Source organism: Synchytrium microbalum, assembly GCF_006535985.1.
Source record: "Synchytrium microbalum strain JEL517 chromosome Unknown SmJEL517_scf0008, whole genome shotgun sequence".
Lineage (NCBI taxonomy): Eukaryota > Fungi > Chytridiomycota > Chytridiomycetes > Synchytriales > Synchytriaceae > Synchytrium > Synchytrium microbalum.
In genome coordinates, this window is record NW_022158357.1 from 166128 (window position 1) to 181053 (window position 14926).

Below are 14926 nucleotides of genomic sequence, written 5' to 3' on the forward strand. Positions count from 1 at the left end.
ACACTGTCGCAGCATCACTTAAAGTGAGTTTGTCAAAGAATCCGATCGATACAGCCAAGTTCACAACTGACAAGTCCAAGTTACTTGGTTTGATCACGAATGGAAAGGCTTTTCGAGCTGCCAATCAAGCTGCTGCTGTCACCTTTGGGGATACTGAGGTTAATGCAAGTCTCAATCAGGTAATGTGTATAGTTCTTGATATGACGATGAAGTTTGTGATGTTTATGATTGCTGATATTTGAGCTTTAATTTCACACAGGTGGCTGCAATTCAAGGCCTATTGGGACCATTGGCTGGCAATCTCACTGGAACTACCAATGATTCGGTTAATGTAAATACATTGTTGTCTGGCTTTACGAATGAGATCGCTGCCAACAAACAGGCTCTTGCAGCTGTAAGTTGATTTCGGCGAACTAACTGTTGCAAAATTAACTCCAGACTTAACTAGTACTCTGTTCGTGCAGGTCAAGAAAGCTTGCTAGTTCTTGTAACCAATGGCAATGTTTGGAGTACAATCCCTTAGTCAAGAAATCAGAGTGGTGGTGAACGGTACATCCAATACCAATATATTTGACATCAAGATTGGTAAACTCATGTTCGATGTGATGATGACTTTAACTGTCGGACAGGATTTTTTTTTTTTTTCAAGACGACCAAATCCAGGGGAGAGAGCGTCACGCTTGATAAAGTTTACAGCCTCTGACGGAGGTGACAACAATAGCATCCTCGCCTTCGAAGTCCAAACAAAATCCCATCGAGGAAGCATACACGTACTTCCAAAAGTCCAACAGCGTGCAGCATACCTGTCAATGCTCACCACATGTCTTTAAGAGTCAAAGTAATCAAGTGGTCATGAAACTACCACTACAGCCAAATTTTAATAATAAAACGTCTGGTCGCTATGAGCGCCAGTGCTTCTATCGATGAGATTTTCTGTTTGTCTCATTAGTAGCCCAATGTGTTTAATAATAATTCTGGCAGTCTCGAGTATTAGTTATTGGATATGAATGCTTTTCATATATCAATAAGATTATGTTCAGAAACGTTCATTCTGCTTCTCGATTGCAACTCACTGCGAAAAACAACATTGCGTCCTTTGGCGCACGAAAAGAAAACCAGGAGATATGACGTAGCAGAATTCTCATACTATAGGCACGAGAAACCTGCCCCGCTAGATTACCCTAATGTTTGCGAATTCATCGAGCAATGCCTCCTGACTGATGAATTTTGGATAATTATCAGCAGACGTCTTAAGAATTGTGGGCCAAGAAACAGAACAATCAATGACACACAAACCTCACAGCAGTTTCCGATTCACCAAAGTGCACAAGCGATACAGCAGCCACTTCACGGAATTTCGGAAATCGTGCTCAAACCGCGCTTCCTTTACATCTCGTGACCCCTACCTGCCAATCGCTTTAATCCAACGAGCCCCCAATACCCCAGTGTCTTTTAGTCCGCAGCCCAACAGAAATGATGGTTTCCATTTTTGAGCATCAATATTCGATTGATGTGGTCTAGTAGCATACAGATGTGAAGCTGTCATGATGCTTGGTCCGACAACGATCCCTCTCCTCAACTGGGGGAATCTACCTGGTTCTAAGTGGGCGAGACATCGAGACTTGGAAGAGCTGTTAGACGAAGCCCATTTTCAAAGCCTATTGAAACATCCAGAGCTCATCATCAAGTTCAAGACATTTGCTGCAAAGTCGCTCTGTATGGAAATGTCAGTTTCATACAAGATATGACACGAATATACGCCAAGGCATGGCCCTTGAATTTTCCAGAATCACCCAAATATGGATTCCCAACCATCTTGACTGCCGCATTGGCCAACATTTACGTGACTCGCAGACCAATATCGTTTCAGAGAGAGCAAACCATCAACGAAATAGACACGTCGACTTCCTCAATCCGACTTCTCACCGATTCTGTGCTCATCCTGGCGAGTCCGAGGGAGGCTAGTGTGACAACAAGTATTTTGTCGTTCTCGGTGACAGCTGAAAACGACATCACGGTGCCTGACGACAACAAGTGTCTTTCTCGACATTCTACCGCCATGATGAGATCAAACTCTAATGCCAGCTCATTTGGTGCACAGAACAGACAACCATCACTGTCGAATTTACGATACTGGATACCAAAGCATCAAAATTCCGCAGTCATGTCTGGTTCTGACAAACGGCAATCACGGGATTTGTTTACATCTTTGGCTATTCCCTTGGAAGCTTTGGAGGATTGCAGAGGGATTGTTGACATGTATCTGAGGAAAAGGTCTATGAATGAGATCAATGTTCCAGTCAGGTAGGTCGTAGTGCATCTGAAGTATGATTATACATGAACTTCAGATTTATGCTGAAACGGTTACCATTTCTCCTTTAGATTTTCACGACCGGTCATTGAAGCTTTTGATGCCTATCGAGACGGAAATGGGCCGGTTCCGATGCTGCACTTGTTCAAGCCAGTGATACGCGATGTAACAAAGGGCCTTTATGAGAACTTGTAAGTCGCCACTGTGTACTGACCTATAGTGAAAGTGTTTGTATGGCTATATATACTAGCTCTTTCAACTAAAGCAGCACTGAGAACATCAAATCCTGACTAAAAATTTGTCATTTTCTAGATATCCGAAGTTTGTGGCCTCGCTCAAATACGACGACTTGCAAACACTACGGACTGCACCATTAGTACCGCTGGAGCGATATTTTTGAAACCCGCCCTAGCCACAGATTACGAAACTATATAATTCTATGTAATTATACGAATATACAAGCCTTTTCTTTTACATGTATGCTCGCGTTGCGCAAATACTCAATATTGCGTCAGTCTCAATTTTTTCTTGTTTCCCGTCCACAGTATGCAACCTTGAACGAGGAACAGAGACGTACAATCTTACATAAGTGCCTAGAATGTTGAGAATTTTCAAAAAAAATACCGGCAATTTCATGTCTACTCCGCTTAAAATCTCCTTTTGAAGGGCAATATGGGCCAAACACGGATTTTCGTTGAATCAGCTTCGAAATCAAAGCTTGCAAGTGTCACGGAAACGTCGAAGAATCGTCGGGTGTTGTACTTAGTCGAAATGTCTCCTATACTCCTACCAATCGTCTTTATTTGCGACGCCCGCCCCGTAATAGCATCCTCGTCTTAAATTTTCAAAGAGCCCCTAGAAGACGGACTACTTTAAACCTCAACATTTCTGGATGCGGTTTAGATACACGGTATTAAACCTCCTATGATGGTCAAATCAGCTATACACTTTCCTATATTCAGTTGGCATCGCTCTAAACGGACGCGGATTCGAGATATGGACGAATTGCTAGACGAGGCTCATTTCCAGAGTCTATTGAGACATCCAAAGCTCATTATGAAATTCAAGACATTTGCCCATACAAAATTTTGCATGGAGAACGTCAGCTTTATCCAAGATATGAATCGTGTATACGAACGAGCAGTCCCATCAACCCTCCCGGAACAACCAAAGTCAGGATTCTCATCAATTCTCAGCCTGGCGTTGGCCAACGTGTCTCGAAAATCAAAATTGCCTCGTAGAACGCTGCTCAACAGTCCTGTAACCAACAATGAATCCGCGCTGGTCATATCAAAGGACACTAGCTCAACAACAAGTACCTCCTCATTGACATCAAAGCCTGACTCGGCAATCCCGTCTGAGTTCAACAAGTCCTTCTCTCGGACTTCCCTTGCATCGAGTCGATCGAATTCTATCATCAGTTTTACCGGCGGACCACACCCACAACGGTCATTCTCTTTGCTACCACTTTGGGCTCCCAGGCATCGGAACTCATCTACCTCTTATGGAGACAAACAAGAAGTGTTGGTGTCTTTAGCTATTCCACTTGAAGTCTTACAGGATTGCCAGGGAATTGTTGGTATGTATCTCAGGAAACGGTCCATGAATGAGGTCAATGTACCAGTCAGGTCAGTGATTTGAGTTACTATGCTTTCTGGAGTCCTTCGTCGACTAACTCTATTTGTTACGCCGTTGCGTGTCTAGAATTTCAAGACCAGTTGTGGAAGCCTTTGACGCCTATGCTGACGGAAGGGGGCCAATACCTATGTTGTATTTGTTCAAACCAGTAGTGAGAGATGTAGCAAAGGGCCTCTTTGAGAACTTGTAAGTTATAAGAAGATCAACTAGAGCGTCGTCGAACTTCACTAAGTCTCTGACATTTAAATAGGTACCCAAAATTTGTAGCATCGCTAAATTACGATGATTTGCAGGAATTGAGGGCAGCAGTTCCGATACCCATAGAGAGATACTACTAATGCACTTAACACTGTAATAACACAACCTTCAGTCGTGAATAATAATGCTCGAGACTGTAAGCCTGGCCTTCAAGATCATGCATTTACATAGTTCTAGAAGATGCTCAAACGAGGTTTTTCTACTTCAGCAAACTCGCTGCGCAACAAAAATGGAAATTGCGTCCATTAAACCTTTTCACCACAAGCAAATGCACCCACAGCACTTCGAACCAGAGATCCACATAATGCCACCAGCGCGAGAAAGCTCACAATATGCAGATGACTTTGATGATTTCAAGCCTGCCTCATTCAAACCTTCCATGGTTACCAACCTTCCTTCTGGGCCTGTTGGAATTGGACGACGAGATCCAGCAGTATCACCGAACGGAGTACTACACAATACGACATTTTCGGATATCCCAGTATCAACCAGCCCGCGGAAATCAGTTGATCATCCATTCAACCACAAACCATTAGGGAATGATGGATTTGTTCACGAGATGGCCACCAAACCTGGATTTGAAAAGATTCCACATGGAGTCAAGACGAAGCCTGGTATGAAAGCTTGTGAATTTTGAAGCTTCTCGGTCTCGCAAGCCTGTTGATCTAACGCTTTTCGTCTTTGGCAGAGAGGCCAAGTTTCATACATCAGTCCAGCGCATCCTCACGTAAGTCCATTATTTAATTGGAAATTAGAATCAAGTGTTTTTGATGCTGACTTTCTTCGAATCGTAGTCTCAAAAAAGAACAAACCTGCAAGAAGGAAGAAAACAGCACAACCATTGTCGGCAAACTTGGACGAGATTGCTAAGCTATTATCAGAGTTGGATTCAGCTCGAATGGAAATATCCAAACTCAAGGATGAGAATCGGAATCTCAAGATTGTGCGAATCTCGTATTTTGGGCGTCAAGATCTATACTTTTTTTGTGCATCCTTGTTAACCAACCTGATTTTTTACCGAAAACAGGATAATCGACGACAAGGAAAAGCTATAAAGCAATCTGACGCAGAGCAAAACGATATTCCACGAGTGATTCAAACTTTGACCGATGAAGTTCGACGAGCCAAGTTACAAGCTAAACAATACCATGACAAGCTTGCTGAGATTGAAAAGACGTCTCATCATCATGTGGAAGAAGCTATCAAGATGCAGGAGCGTGTGCATAAACTGACGAGACTGTTGAATGAGCGAGGGTTTGAGGACGCTGAACATGTGTCAAGGACCATGAAACAGCTCAAGGCTCGTGTTGAGGTATTGGAGAAGGAGAACGAGGTAACTAGGCTTGCTTATCGTACGATTGCAGGTGTGGGCTTTTTTCTCACTTGCTGACGATTAATACAAACCGTTTAACAGGAGCTAGAACGATACGTAAACCACTTCAAAACAAACAAGTCGCTAGATCAACGCACAGTAGCAGGCCACAAATCAAAGCTGGTTGCCGAACTAGAAGACCTGAAACTCGAGCATGCCAAATTGATTACCAAGATGGCTGAAAAGGATCGCATTCTGGCATCTGCATCAATGTACACGAGACATTCAAACGGCAAGGGGCTTGCTCACCCACCGATAACAAACAAGTCTGTAATGAGTGATGTTGAGTCTACTGGTGACGCTGGAGAATTATCCTTCTTTGGTGGTGTTTCGCCAAACAAGAGCAAGGCTGTACCAACTGCGGCTGACCAAGAGAAGAGTGATGCTACTGAGACTGTACATATGTCTCATTCAACAAGCAAGTCAATAGCACCTGAACCGATTATCAAGACACCAGAACCAATAAAAAAGGATCTCTCGAAACCAGCAAACGCATTGGCCAAACCCAACTTTTCGTTATCAAGCAACGAGACTGGTATAACGCCAAGCAAGAGTGCTGGGTTTGAAAGCAAGCAATCTGCTAGTTCGAAGCCCAGTCCGTACGTTGAGCCCGTGTCGCTACCACCCACTTCAACACAGCACGCTCAACCATCAAGCTTCCTCAAACCTTCTCTGTTTGCATCTCTGGATACAAGCAATACACCGACAGTAGCTCCATCGCCTATTCCAGAGATTTCATCGTCCCCGAGAAACAAGATCGAACCAGTATTCTTCAAGGAGGAATCATACGAACCAACATCTACAGCACCATCTAGCTTCTTTAAACCGACACCAATAGGCATAGCACCATCCAAAACTCTAAACCCAGCACCTATCGCGTTATCAATAAAACCAGCAGCCATACAACCCGTGCAAGCAGTGGCGTCATATAGAGCAGACTATGAAGAAGACGTCGAAGAGTTACAAGAAGATTTCGTGTAGGCCATGTTTTAAAATATAATTGCTGTTCGTTTTGCATACAATACTATGTATCTACATTTGATGCGAGAGAAAAAACAAAGTCATGTGATTGGGCTACTAGGTTTTTATCAATATCGTCCTCTATCCCGGCGATCGTGGTAAGAGTCATCTCTAATTCTATGAGACGCCGAGTCTCGATCTTCACGGTGCCTATCCCTGTCATAATCTTCTCGAGCTGGCGGTCGCCGGGAATCATCACGGATATCACGACGAGGCTCGTCACGCCTAGAATCATCACGTCTAGAATCATCCCTCCTGGGTTCATCTGTTCTACTAGGCTCGTCCCGTCTACCAGAATCATCCCTCCTGGATTTCTTGGATGACGTATCTACTTCACCATCATCATCTGACCCTCGTTTATGCTTCTTGTGTTTCTTTTCCTTTTTCTCCTTCTTTTCCTTCTTTTCTTTTTTACGTTTCTTGCGTTCAGCCTTGTCGTCGAGATCATCATCGGTTTTTGGTTTGGTAGAAGTCAATGGTATGGCGTTTCCTTCATCGTCGTCATTATCGTCCTGATCGGAGTCTGCAGCTGCTGCCTTTGAGCTCGATTTCATGTAAAAGCCAGATCGTCTATAGGTTGTATTGTCAATTTTGGTTTGAATTGCCTAAAAACGAGGAGATTGAGATATCCCACATACCCAAACCCAACACCAGTAGCAGCCTCTTCCTCCTCTTCCCCAGTAGCTTCTTTCGTGAGTTTAGACAATTCCTGTTTAGTTACAGACGATGTCGTCCTCTTTTTAGCTTTACCACCAAGCGCTTCAGCCAGTAACTCTTCTTCCTGCTCTTTTATAGCTCGTATTTCATCTTCATCGACACTTGCTGATGGTTTCTCAGTGTCTTTGCCATACCATGACAAGTCTTTGTTCTAGCAAAATAATAGCGATCAGTAGAGCACAGTACAGTTTTGGTCAAAGCTTTGTACAAACCTTTTGCCATCGACCAACACTAGCCATGAGCGAATGGCCAAGATAGTTTTCTCGATAGTGGTCTTGCTTGACATCGTCCCATTTGAAGTTTCCTATACCAATAGACAAAGTTTCAATGAAATCTACAATCGTAATCAGAGATGCAGCGACAAGCATTCAAAACGGCAATGAGATCGAATTCAGGAGTCGAAAGAGTAGAAATAGACATGTATCAATGAAAAAGTGTAGACAAAGTGCCTTGCCAAACGAAATTGGTTTGATGCAAGTTTGCACCATTGTGGAGAGCACTCACCACTCCCGCCTCTACTCCCTTCTCTAGTCGGTCCTGAGAACATGATTTCGAGGATTGGCAAGATTTCCTATGGCCTGATGCACCGTGGTTTGATCAGAAAACAATCAGTCCAAAAGGTGGCAGCGACGATAGCTGCAGAGATTGTTTGGGAGACCTGGAAGTATGAATCACTTGTTTATGAGTCCGTGAACCGAATCTGTCTTGCTTTTCCTCTGAAGCTCTTGCTGGTTGCTGGAAGACTAGACGCTAATTGCTTTTCGGTTTTATTAAAATGACGAACGCCGAGTCCGTTAAAGAGAAATCCTAATGTTTTATTCTTAAATTCATTTTGAACGTGATTTGGAATTCCTTCAGCAAAGAAATCAAGAACTCGCGTGTGGCTTCCTTGCCAACATTTGCAGTGTGTCGCTGGACGATTCATACTTGCAAGTTTTCTACCTTCCATAGTCATCAAGTTCATTTTCGGCGCACACTGCGTACATTCTTCTTATATTAAAGAAACCAAACCTGGTCTGTATATGTCACGGGCCAACCAGCGGCCTTCCTAGCAAGCGTGGATTTTACGTTTTCAACAGAATGGAATGAAATGTATCTCATTTACGGTGGCCTATATCCAATAAACCCGTAAATCTTGTTCCTCAAAGGCGCAGACGTCCATATTACAAGCAAACCGTCCACGAGTGGCTGAGAATACAAGAGACAAGCACACACCATGTCGACTTCTTGCGGCACTGACTCAATCGTAGCAATCTCGTATATGATTCGAAACACCGTGGGCGCCCATATTAGCATCGTGGTGGCCGTCAGGGCAGACAATTTTATAAAAATAGCAACTTCCGTCCGTTGAAACAATGTTGACGGTCTTCCTATCTTGGTGGCGAGATTTGTGCTAGTACTGCCCTTTTCCATCGCCCCTAAGTCTCCTGAACAGGCGGCGTCTCTGCCAATATTACTGAGATTGCGTTGGGTTTCGCTGATGTGCATTATAATCAGGCCGTATAAGATGAAGAGGCCGATTATAACAACGGAGATGGTGATAACTTCCATAGATGTCATGAACATTTGAATTGGATCTCGTGTGGCCCATTCGTTTATACAAAACACGGAGACACCTGGTTTGGGATGTGTTGCGAGTTAGTTGATTGATGAAAATCGTGGTGGAATTGACTAGACAACCTTCTGGCGTCATGTCTCCTGTCATGACTATAAAAGGATTGTGTCAGTTTACACGTATTTGATCCACAAAGGTACATTCTTTCGTACGGAATGGTAGAGGACCAAGGATACTGAACACCCACACGCATCCACACAGTATGATGGCCTTCTTGGTACTCGTAACCGAGCTCTAGAGAACACAATACCGTCAGCAACACTGTTAAAACTCCGCTGTCACATTGTTCGCAGGTACCTTGCAGATAGCAACATAGCGGTCATATGCGAGGAGTAACAAAGTTACCATTACAACAGCTATTCAAAGGATTTCCGTCACGATTTTCATTTTCATCTTTGCGTTCAGAAAGCAACAGCGACAATAAAACCTTACTCCAACAGGAAACGAGCACCCATCCTTGCAAGTTGCAAAACATTTGCGACGGAAGGAGGTGTCCTAGAGCCAGAGCGTTTCCAATAGACCCCAACGAGAACCAAATGAACACAGACTGGCCCAGCGGCAGGTTCACAATCAAAATGGTTGGGCCAGTCTGTAATCTAGCAGAGCCGAATATAGGGATGAGTAACATGAGGATATTTCAAGACAGCGACAAATTTTGGCAGTACTTCTTGTCTGAGAAAAAGGCTACAAGCAGCGCTGCGTTGATAATAGCAGCTGGCACCAGCAACGCTATAATTGTGATTGCACTAGCATAGTCATCGATTTCCCAATCTGGTACGTCCATGCTAGCCAGAGATTCAGTGTCGATTTGTTTAAATAAGTAGGCTGAGTTCTGCTTAACTCGATTCGTCCATCCTTCGCCCTTTAAACGACCCTCAAGATTAAAAAAAATCCGATATGAGTCGTGATTCAACCAGTCAAAACACCAAATCCATGAAATTCCGATTAGGGAATGTATGTCCCTGTCGTTCAGTCTTGCATAGGTGTCATTCGTGGTCATGTTCCGGAGATTGAGCTCATTCGAGAGGGATACCACACAGAAAGAAACCTGGAGGCGACCATTTTTACGAGTATTTTCTGTCTCTTCCCATTTAGAGACTTTTGTTATAGATCCTTCGCTGGAGGGCTGGAATTTGGATACCAGCCTTTCTCTCAGTTTTTGACGCAAAGGTTGCTGAGGAAGGAAGTGCGTTTGTATAGTGCCAAAAGGGAAGGCAGAGTGGCAAGGAATCGCGTCAAATCACGTCGTTTGTCTGAACATTTGCAACATCTCCGCTTGATTTTCGGATTTCCTTCCCCGAATCATCAAGGCTGAACTGTTCCTTGAGCAGTCGTAAATGACATCTCACAACACAATTCCATATCCTAGAGTCGATTTCATATTTTAGCAGCAGGACTGCATGCTGCGTTCCTTCCCTTATTTTCAACTAAATCTGGGTATATACATTTATGTGTCTTCTCGAGAACAAACTGGCGAATTGGCCCCAAATCCTTCTTGTTAACGTGACCTATATCCAATAAACCCGAAAATCTTGTTTCTCAAAGGTGCTGACGTCCATAGTACTAGCAAACCGTCCACGAGTGGCTGAGAATACAAGAGACAAACACACACCATATCGACTTCTTGCGGGACCGACTCAACCGTAGCAATCTCGTATATGATTCGAAATACCGTGGGTGCCCATATGAGCATCGTGGTGGCCGTCAAAGCAGATAGCTTCACAAAGATGGCAATTTCAGATCGTTGGTATGTTGTAGATGACTGCCTTCCATTCTTACTGGCATGATTTGTACTATGACTATTCTTTTCCATCGCACCAATGTCTTGTTCAGTCAAACGGGCGGCGGTTTGGGTAATGTGTCTTATAATCAGTCCGTATAACATGGCGAGACCGATTATGACAATAGAGACTGTGATGATTTCCATCGAGGCCATGAACGTTTCAAGTGGATCTCGTGTCGCCCATTCGTTTATACAAAACACAGAGACTCCTGTTTTGGGGATTTTGTCGTTAGTTAGTGAAAGATGAAAGTGTGGTGAGAATTGATGAGACTACCTTCGGACATCATGTCTCCATGCATGACTTATGAAGAATTGTGTCAGATTCCGCGTGGGAGATGAATAAAAGTGCACTTTTTCGTACTGAATGGTAGAGGCCAAAGGACACTGAATACCCATACGCATCCACACATTATGATGGCTCTCCTGGTACTGGTAACCAAATTCTAGAAAACACAAAATCGTCAGCCACACTGTTTTGAAATCTTGTAGTCACGTCGATTAGCCCACTACCTTGCAGATCGCAACGTAGCGATCATATGCGAGGAGTAGCAAAGTAACCAATACAACAGCTATCAAAGAATGGAGTACCAGTCAATTTTCATTCGCGTGTTTTGCGTTCAGAAAAACAGCAGCAGCAACGACAGCATTTTACTCCAACAGGAAACTAGCACCCATCCTTCCAAATTGCAAAACATTTGTGAGGGAAGTAGGTGTCCTACAGCTAGAGCATTGCTAACAGACCCCAACGAGAACCAGATAAAAACAAATTGGCCTAACGGCAGATTCATAATTAAAATAGTTGGTCCGTTTTGTAATCTAGCATAAACCGGAATGAAGAGTGAGTAGAATTAGGAAGAAGCAAAACGGTCACGACATCCGATCGTACTTCTTGTCTGAGAAAAATGCTATGAGCAGCGATGCATTGATGATAGCGGCTGGCACGAGTAAAATAATAATTGTGATTGCACTGGCATAATCATAAATTTTCCAATTTGGTACGTCCATGGCTAGCCAAATGATCCAATGTCCAGCTTTAAAACAAGCAAGTTGAGTGAAAACTCAATTCTCCCCTCGAATCCTTCCAATTAAGAACAACCCTCAAGTTTAAATTTGTGGAGAACTACAAACAGCCCGATGCTTTGCCTTGTGATTCGGCCGGTTAACACACGTCCAAGAATGAGGGGGAAAAAGCACTCTCATCCTTGAAAATGATGAACTAGTGTTGTCATACGTGGAATTCCTCGTCATGTTATAGCACCAAGTTTTGAAGATTGAACAGACTGTTCGACGTTATTGAAAGCCAGCTGCTTGAGGGATAGATTTTTTTCGAAAGACAAGAGTAAGCCACACCACCATCATTATCTATCTCGTAGATATTTCAATGGTGATGTGTGAACCTCGCAACAGAGCAAACTGACCACACTCGGGATTAAATCGAATTGTTGGGGGTACCAACAAATATCCGATATGTTTCATCACGATTCGGGCGGTCAAGACAGATTTATGAATCCGATTAGGGAAGGTACTGTCGTCCACGATAGTCTTGCATACATGGGATTGATGCTTATGTGCGAAAGATTGATTGAGCACTCTGCTTGGCTGGATTGAAACCACATACATACTTTGACTCATAAATTTTAAAAGATAAAAGCGAGTCACATCATCATGATCTGTCTCGTAGATCCCAAGAGTGATGCGTCGTCGAAAAACTGAAGAAAGGACAAGATGTCGACCAGTAGGGCAGCGATAGAGGTTGTTAGGGAGACCTGGAAGTAAGCATTTGATGAGAATTTCTGACGACCTCCGCATCCTGACTAGCCTTTTGTCATAGATCCTTGCTGAATGCTGGAGGGTTGGATACAAGGCTTCTTTCAGGCTTTAAAGTCCTTGACGCAAAGGCCGATGAAGGAAGTACGTTCGCATTCCATTGACTTTGGATTTGAGCACTTTATGAACGCCGTTGTGGAAAGGAATTACCTCATATCACGTTGTTTGTCTGAACATTTACTTCCATCAACGCCATCACCCTTATTGATTTTGGTTTTTTCCCTCCAGTCATCAAGGCTGAAATGCTCGTGGAGCAGATACATCTGAATCGTGCTCATGGCTTGCATGGCGGGTGTATATGTACTTTAGGTAATTTATACTCATTAGCCTGCTTGGAAGTCGTTAGAGCATGGTAGAGCTCACACAACACGATGCCATATCTTACAGTCGACATTGCTGGCTCCCTAGCAGTATCAGCTCGCCGCCAATCAAGTGGATTTACAGGAGTCTCGACCGACATACATGTCAGCTTCTTGAATGGAGGAAAGCTTGGTGATAGGCTGCTAATAGAGTCGATATGCTCCAAGGCTGGCAAGACACTAGCCTTTACTTCGACTAAAATCTCTGTTGGGGATAAGCTACTAGCTACGGGATCACACACCAAGTACATCGGTGCAGCAATCAAACCTGTGAGTAAACCTCTAGAGTGACTATGTAATTTGCAAAAAAATAGAGATTACTATACAAATCGTGGGGTGTGTGCAAGTCTATTCCATGTCGTAATCAGAGTCTTCTTCCATGTTGATGTCTTCCTCGTCATCATCATCGTCGTCTTCATCCTCGTCTCCCTCATCGTCACTATTCTTTGATTTGGCACCAAACTTTTCACGTTGTCGTTCACGTTGCTAAGAGCAGAAATACGTTAGCAATGGAATATGCCACAGTTTTTTTTTGTTGCCATTCATACCAGCGTGACGAGAGCCTTCTTTTGATCCTTTTTCTTGGCAACATTGGATTCTTGTTGTCGTTTACGATCAGCCTTGGAAGCAGCTTGTTGCGCTTTACGTTTAGCAATGGCTTTAGCTTCTTCTGGTGTCTTTTTGACTTCTGAATGATACAGGACCTGTGAAAAAAATGAAAGCCCATTAAGATTGTCTGTATTCGAAAGACTGACTTCGACCTTAACAATTTACCTCTCCAGCACACAAATCAGCTTGAATCTTGACCAGAGACAGATTTAACCTCGGTCCAATCTCCACTAATCGAATAGCTCGTTGTTCAGACTTGCGGTTGTTACGACCAACATAGTTTTGTGGTAGAGACATTGTCGAGTCTGGTGCATCTTCTGCTTCACTGTCTGATCCTGCTCCTCCCCTAGTAAGTCCATTTGGAAATAGTCAATACCAGTCGGCAAAAACAGCCAACGTGTGCCAAGTGAATTTACCTCAAGATATAATCAGAAATATCATCATAGTTCTTGAGATCCGGTATATTAGCTTGTAAGAGTGTCTTGATGGTCTTACTGACACCAGTAACTCGAACAGTCACAATGAAATGTCGTAAATCGATACTTCCAGTTTCTGGATCTCGGTTGAATAGGACGACTCGCCGAGCATCCGCTAGTTTCATCTGTTTTGACACAAGATATTGGTGAAAGCGTAAAAGGAAGGAAAATGACGTAGCATACCGTTTGGACATTGATTGGTGGAAACATGTGTTGGAACATGGTAGATACTAGCTTGACATGCCTTTCATCACTTCCAAAGTTGTTTAACACGACCTGTGAGCAATAACACGTGGTTAGTTCCGGCTTTTTTGTTGTGGTCTCGACACCATACACCTACCAGTGGAGGAGTAGAGAACTCTGTTCCGGGACTCTTTGGTTTCGAATGTGTAGCAGCGATATCTCTCATCAGCGAGTATTCATTGACATGGAAGGATAAGGTAGGACCACGAGGGAAGCGAGCCAATCTCATATTCAAGTGGGATTCAGTTCGAGAAAAGATCATGATGTGAGAAACACCCAATGGCCCAGCCATGTTTGCAAAGTCTTTGAGTTTGTTTCCTCTTCGTTCCTGATCATTGGATATGTCAGGTCATGAGCAACAAAAGCAGCAGTTTGGTAAAAAGATCATACTCTTAGTTTGATGGCAGTGTTTGGTTCCATGATTCTCCTCACATCTTTGACTAGATGGCACACACTTCTGCCTACAGCACCTGATCGGATGACGAATGATTTTGGTAGCTTTGGTTGTAGGTCTCCCGGCACGGTTTGTTTTTGGGTCCTCTTCTTTTTCTACGAGTTGATGTAACGATCGGTCAGTTCAAAGCTCGTTAGAACACAAGTGTAGGGAAAAAAGTCGCGATAGAATCATAATAGTGCGACATACTCTTTGCTGGGGCATCGCTTCCTTTTCCTAGTTGAAGGCCAAGTTTGTAAAAGTA

At 43.5% G+C, this 14926-nt stretch overlaps 4 protein-coding genes across 4 annotated transcripts; 2 read left to right on the forward strand and 2 right to left on the reverse strand.

Moving 5' to 3' along the window:
- Positions 1 to 4511: 4511 nt before the first annotated feature.
- SmJEL517_g02069 (uncharacterized protein) lies at positions 4512 to 6560 on the forward strand (the record flags this gene model as incomplete). The annotated part of the gene is made up of 5 exons (XM_031167997.1): positions 4512 to 4821; positions 4896 to 4934; positions 5002 to 5150; positions 5235 to 5540; positions 5622 to 6560. The coding sequence occupies 5 exons, from the start codon at positions 4512 to 4514 to the stop codon at positions 6558 to 6560; spliced, it is 1743 nt and encodes a 580-aa protein (XP_031026019.1).
- Positions 6561 to 6667: 107 nt separating this feature from the next.
- SmJEL517_g02070 (uncharacterized protein) lies at positions 6668 to 7684 on the reverse strand (the record flags this gene model as incomplete). Its single annotated transcript, XM_031167998.1, has 3 exons — positions 6668 to 7169; positions 7238 to 7467; positions 7529 to 7684. The coding sequence occupies 3 exons, from the start codon at positions 7682 to 7684 to the stop codon at positions 6668 to 6670; spliced, it is 888 nt and encodes a 295-aa protein (XP_031025927.1).
- Positions 7685 to 12439: 4755 nt separating this feature from the next.
- Positions 12440 to 13191, forward strand: SmJEL517_g02071 (uncharacterized protein; the record flags this gene model as incomplete). The annotated part of the gene is made up of 4 exons (XM_031167999.1): positions 12440 to 12486; positions 12546 to 12625; positions 12770 to 12850; positions 12929 to 13191. The coding sequence occupies 4 exons, from the start codon at positions 12440 to 12442 to the stop codon at positions 13189 to 13191; spliced, it is 471 nt and encodes a 156-aa protein (XP_031025928.1).
- A 57-nt stretch (positions 13192 to 13248) lies between these two features.
- On the reverse strand, positions 13249 to 14886 carry SmJEL517_g02072 (uncharacterized protein; the record flags this gene model as incomplete). The annotated part of the gene is made up of 8 exons (XM_031168000.1): positions 13249 to 13386; positions 13449 to 13604; positions 13675 to 13855; positions 13926 to 14110; positions 14169 to 14261; positions 14326 to 14556; positions 14619 to 14777; positions 14872 to 14886. 8 exons carry the CDS (start codon positions 14884 to 14886, stop codon positions 13249 to 13251), a joined length of 1158 nt encoding a protein of 385 aa, XP_031025929.1.
- Between the last annotated feature and the right edge of the window lie 40 nt (positions 14887 to 14926).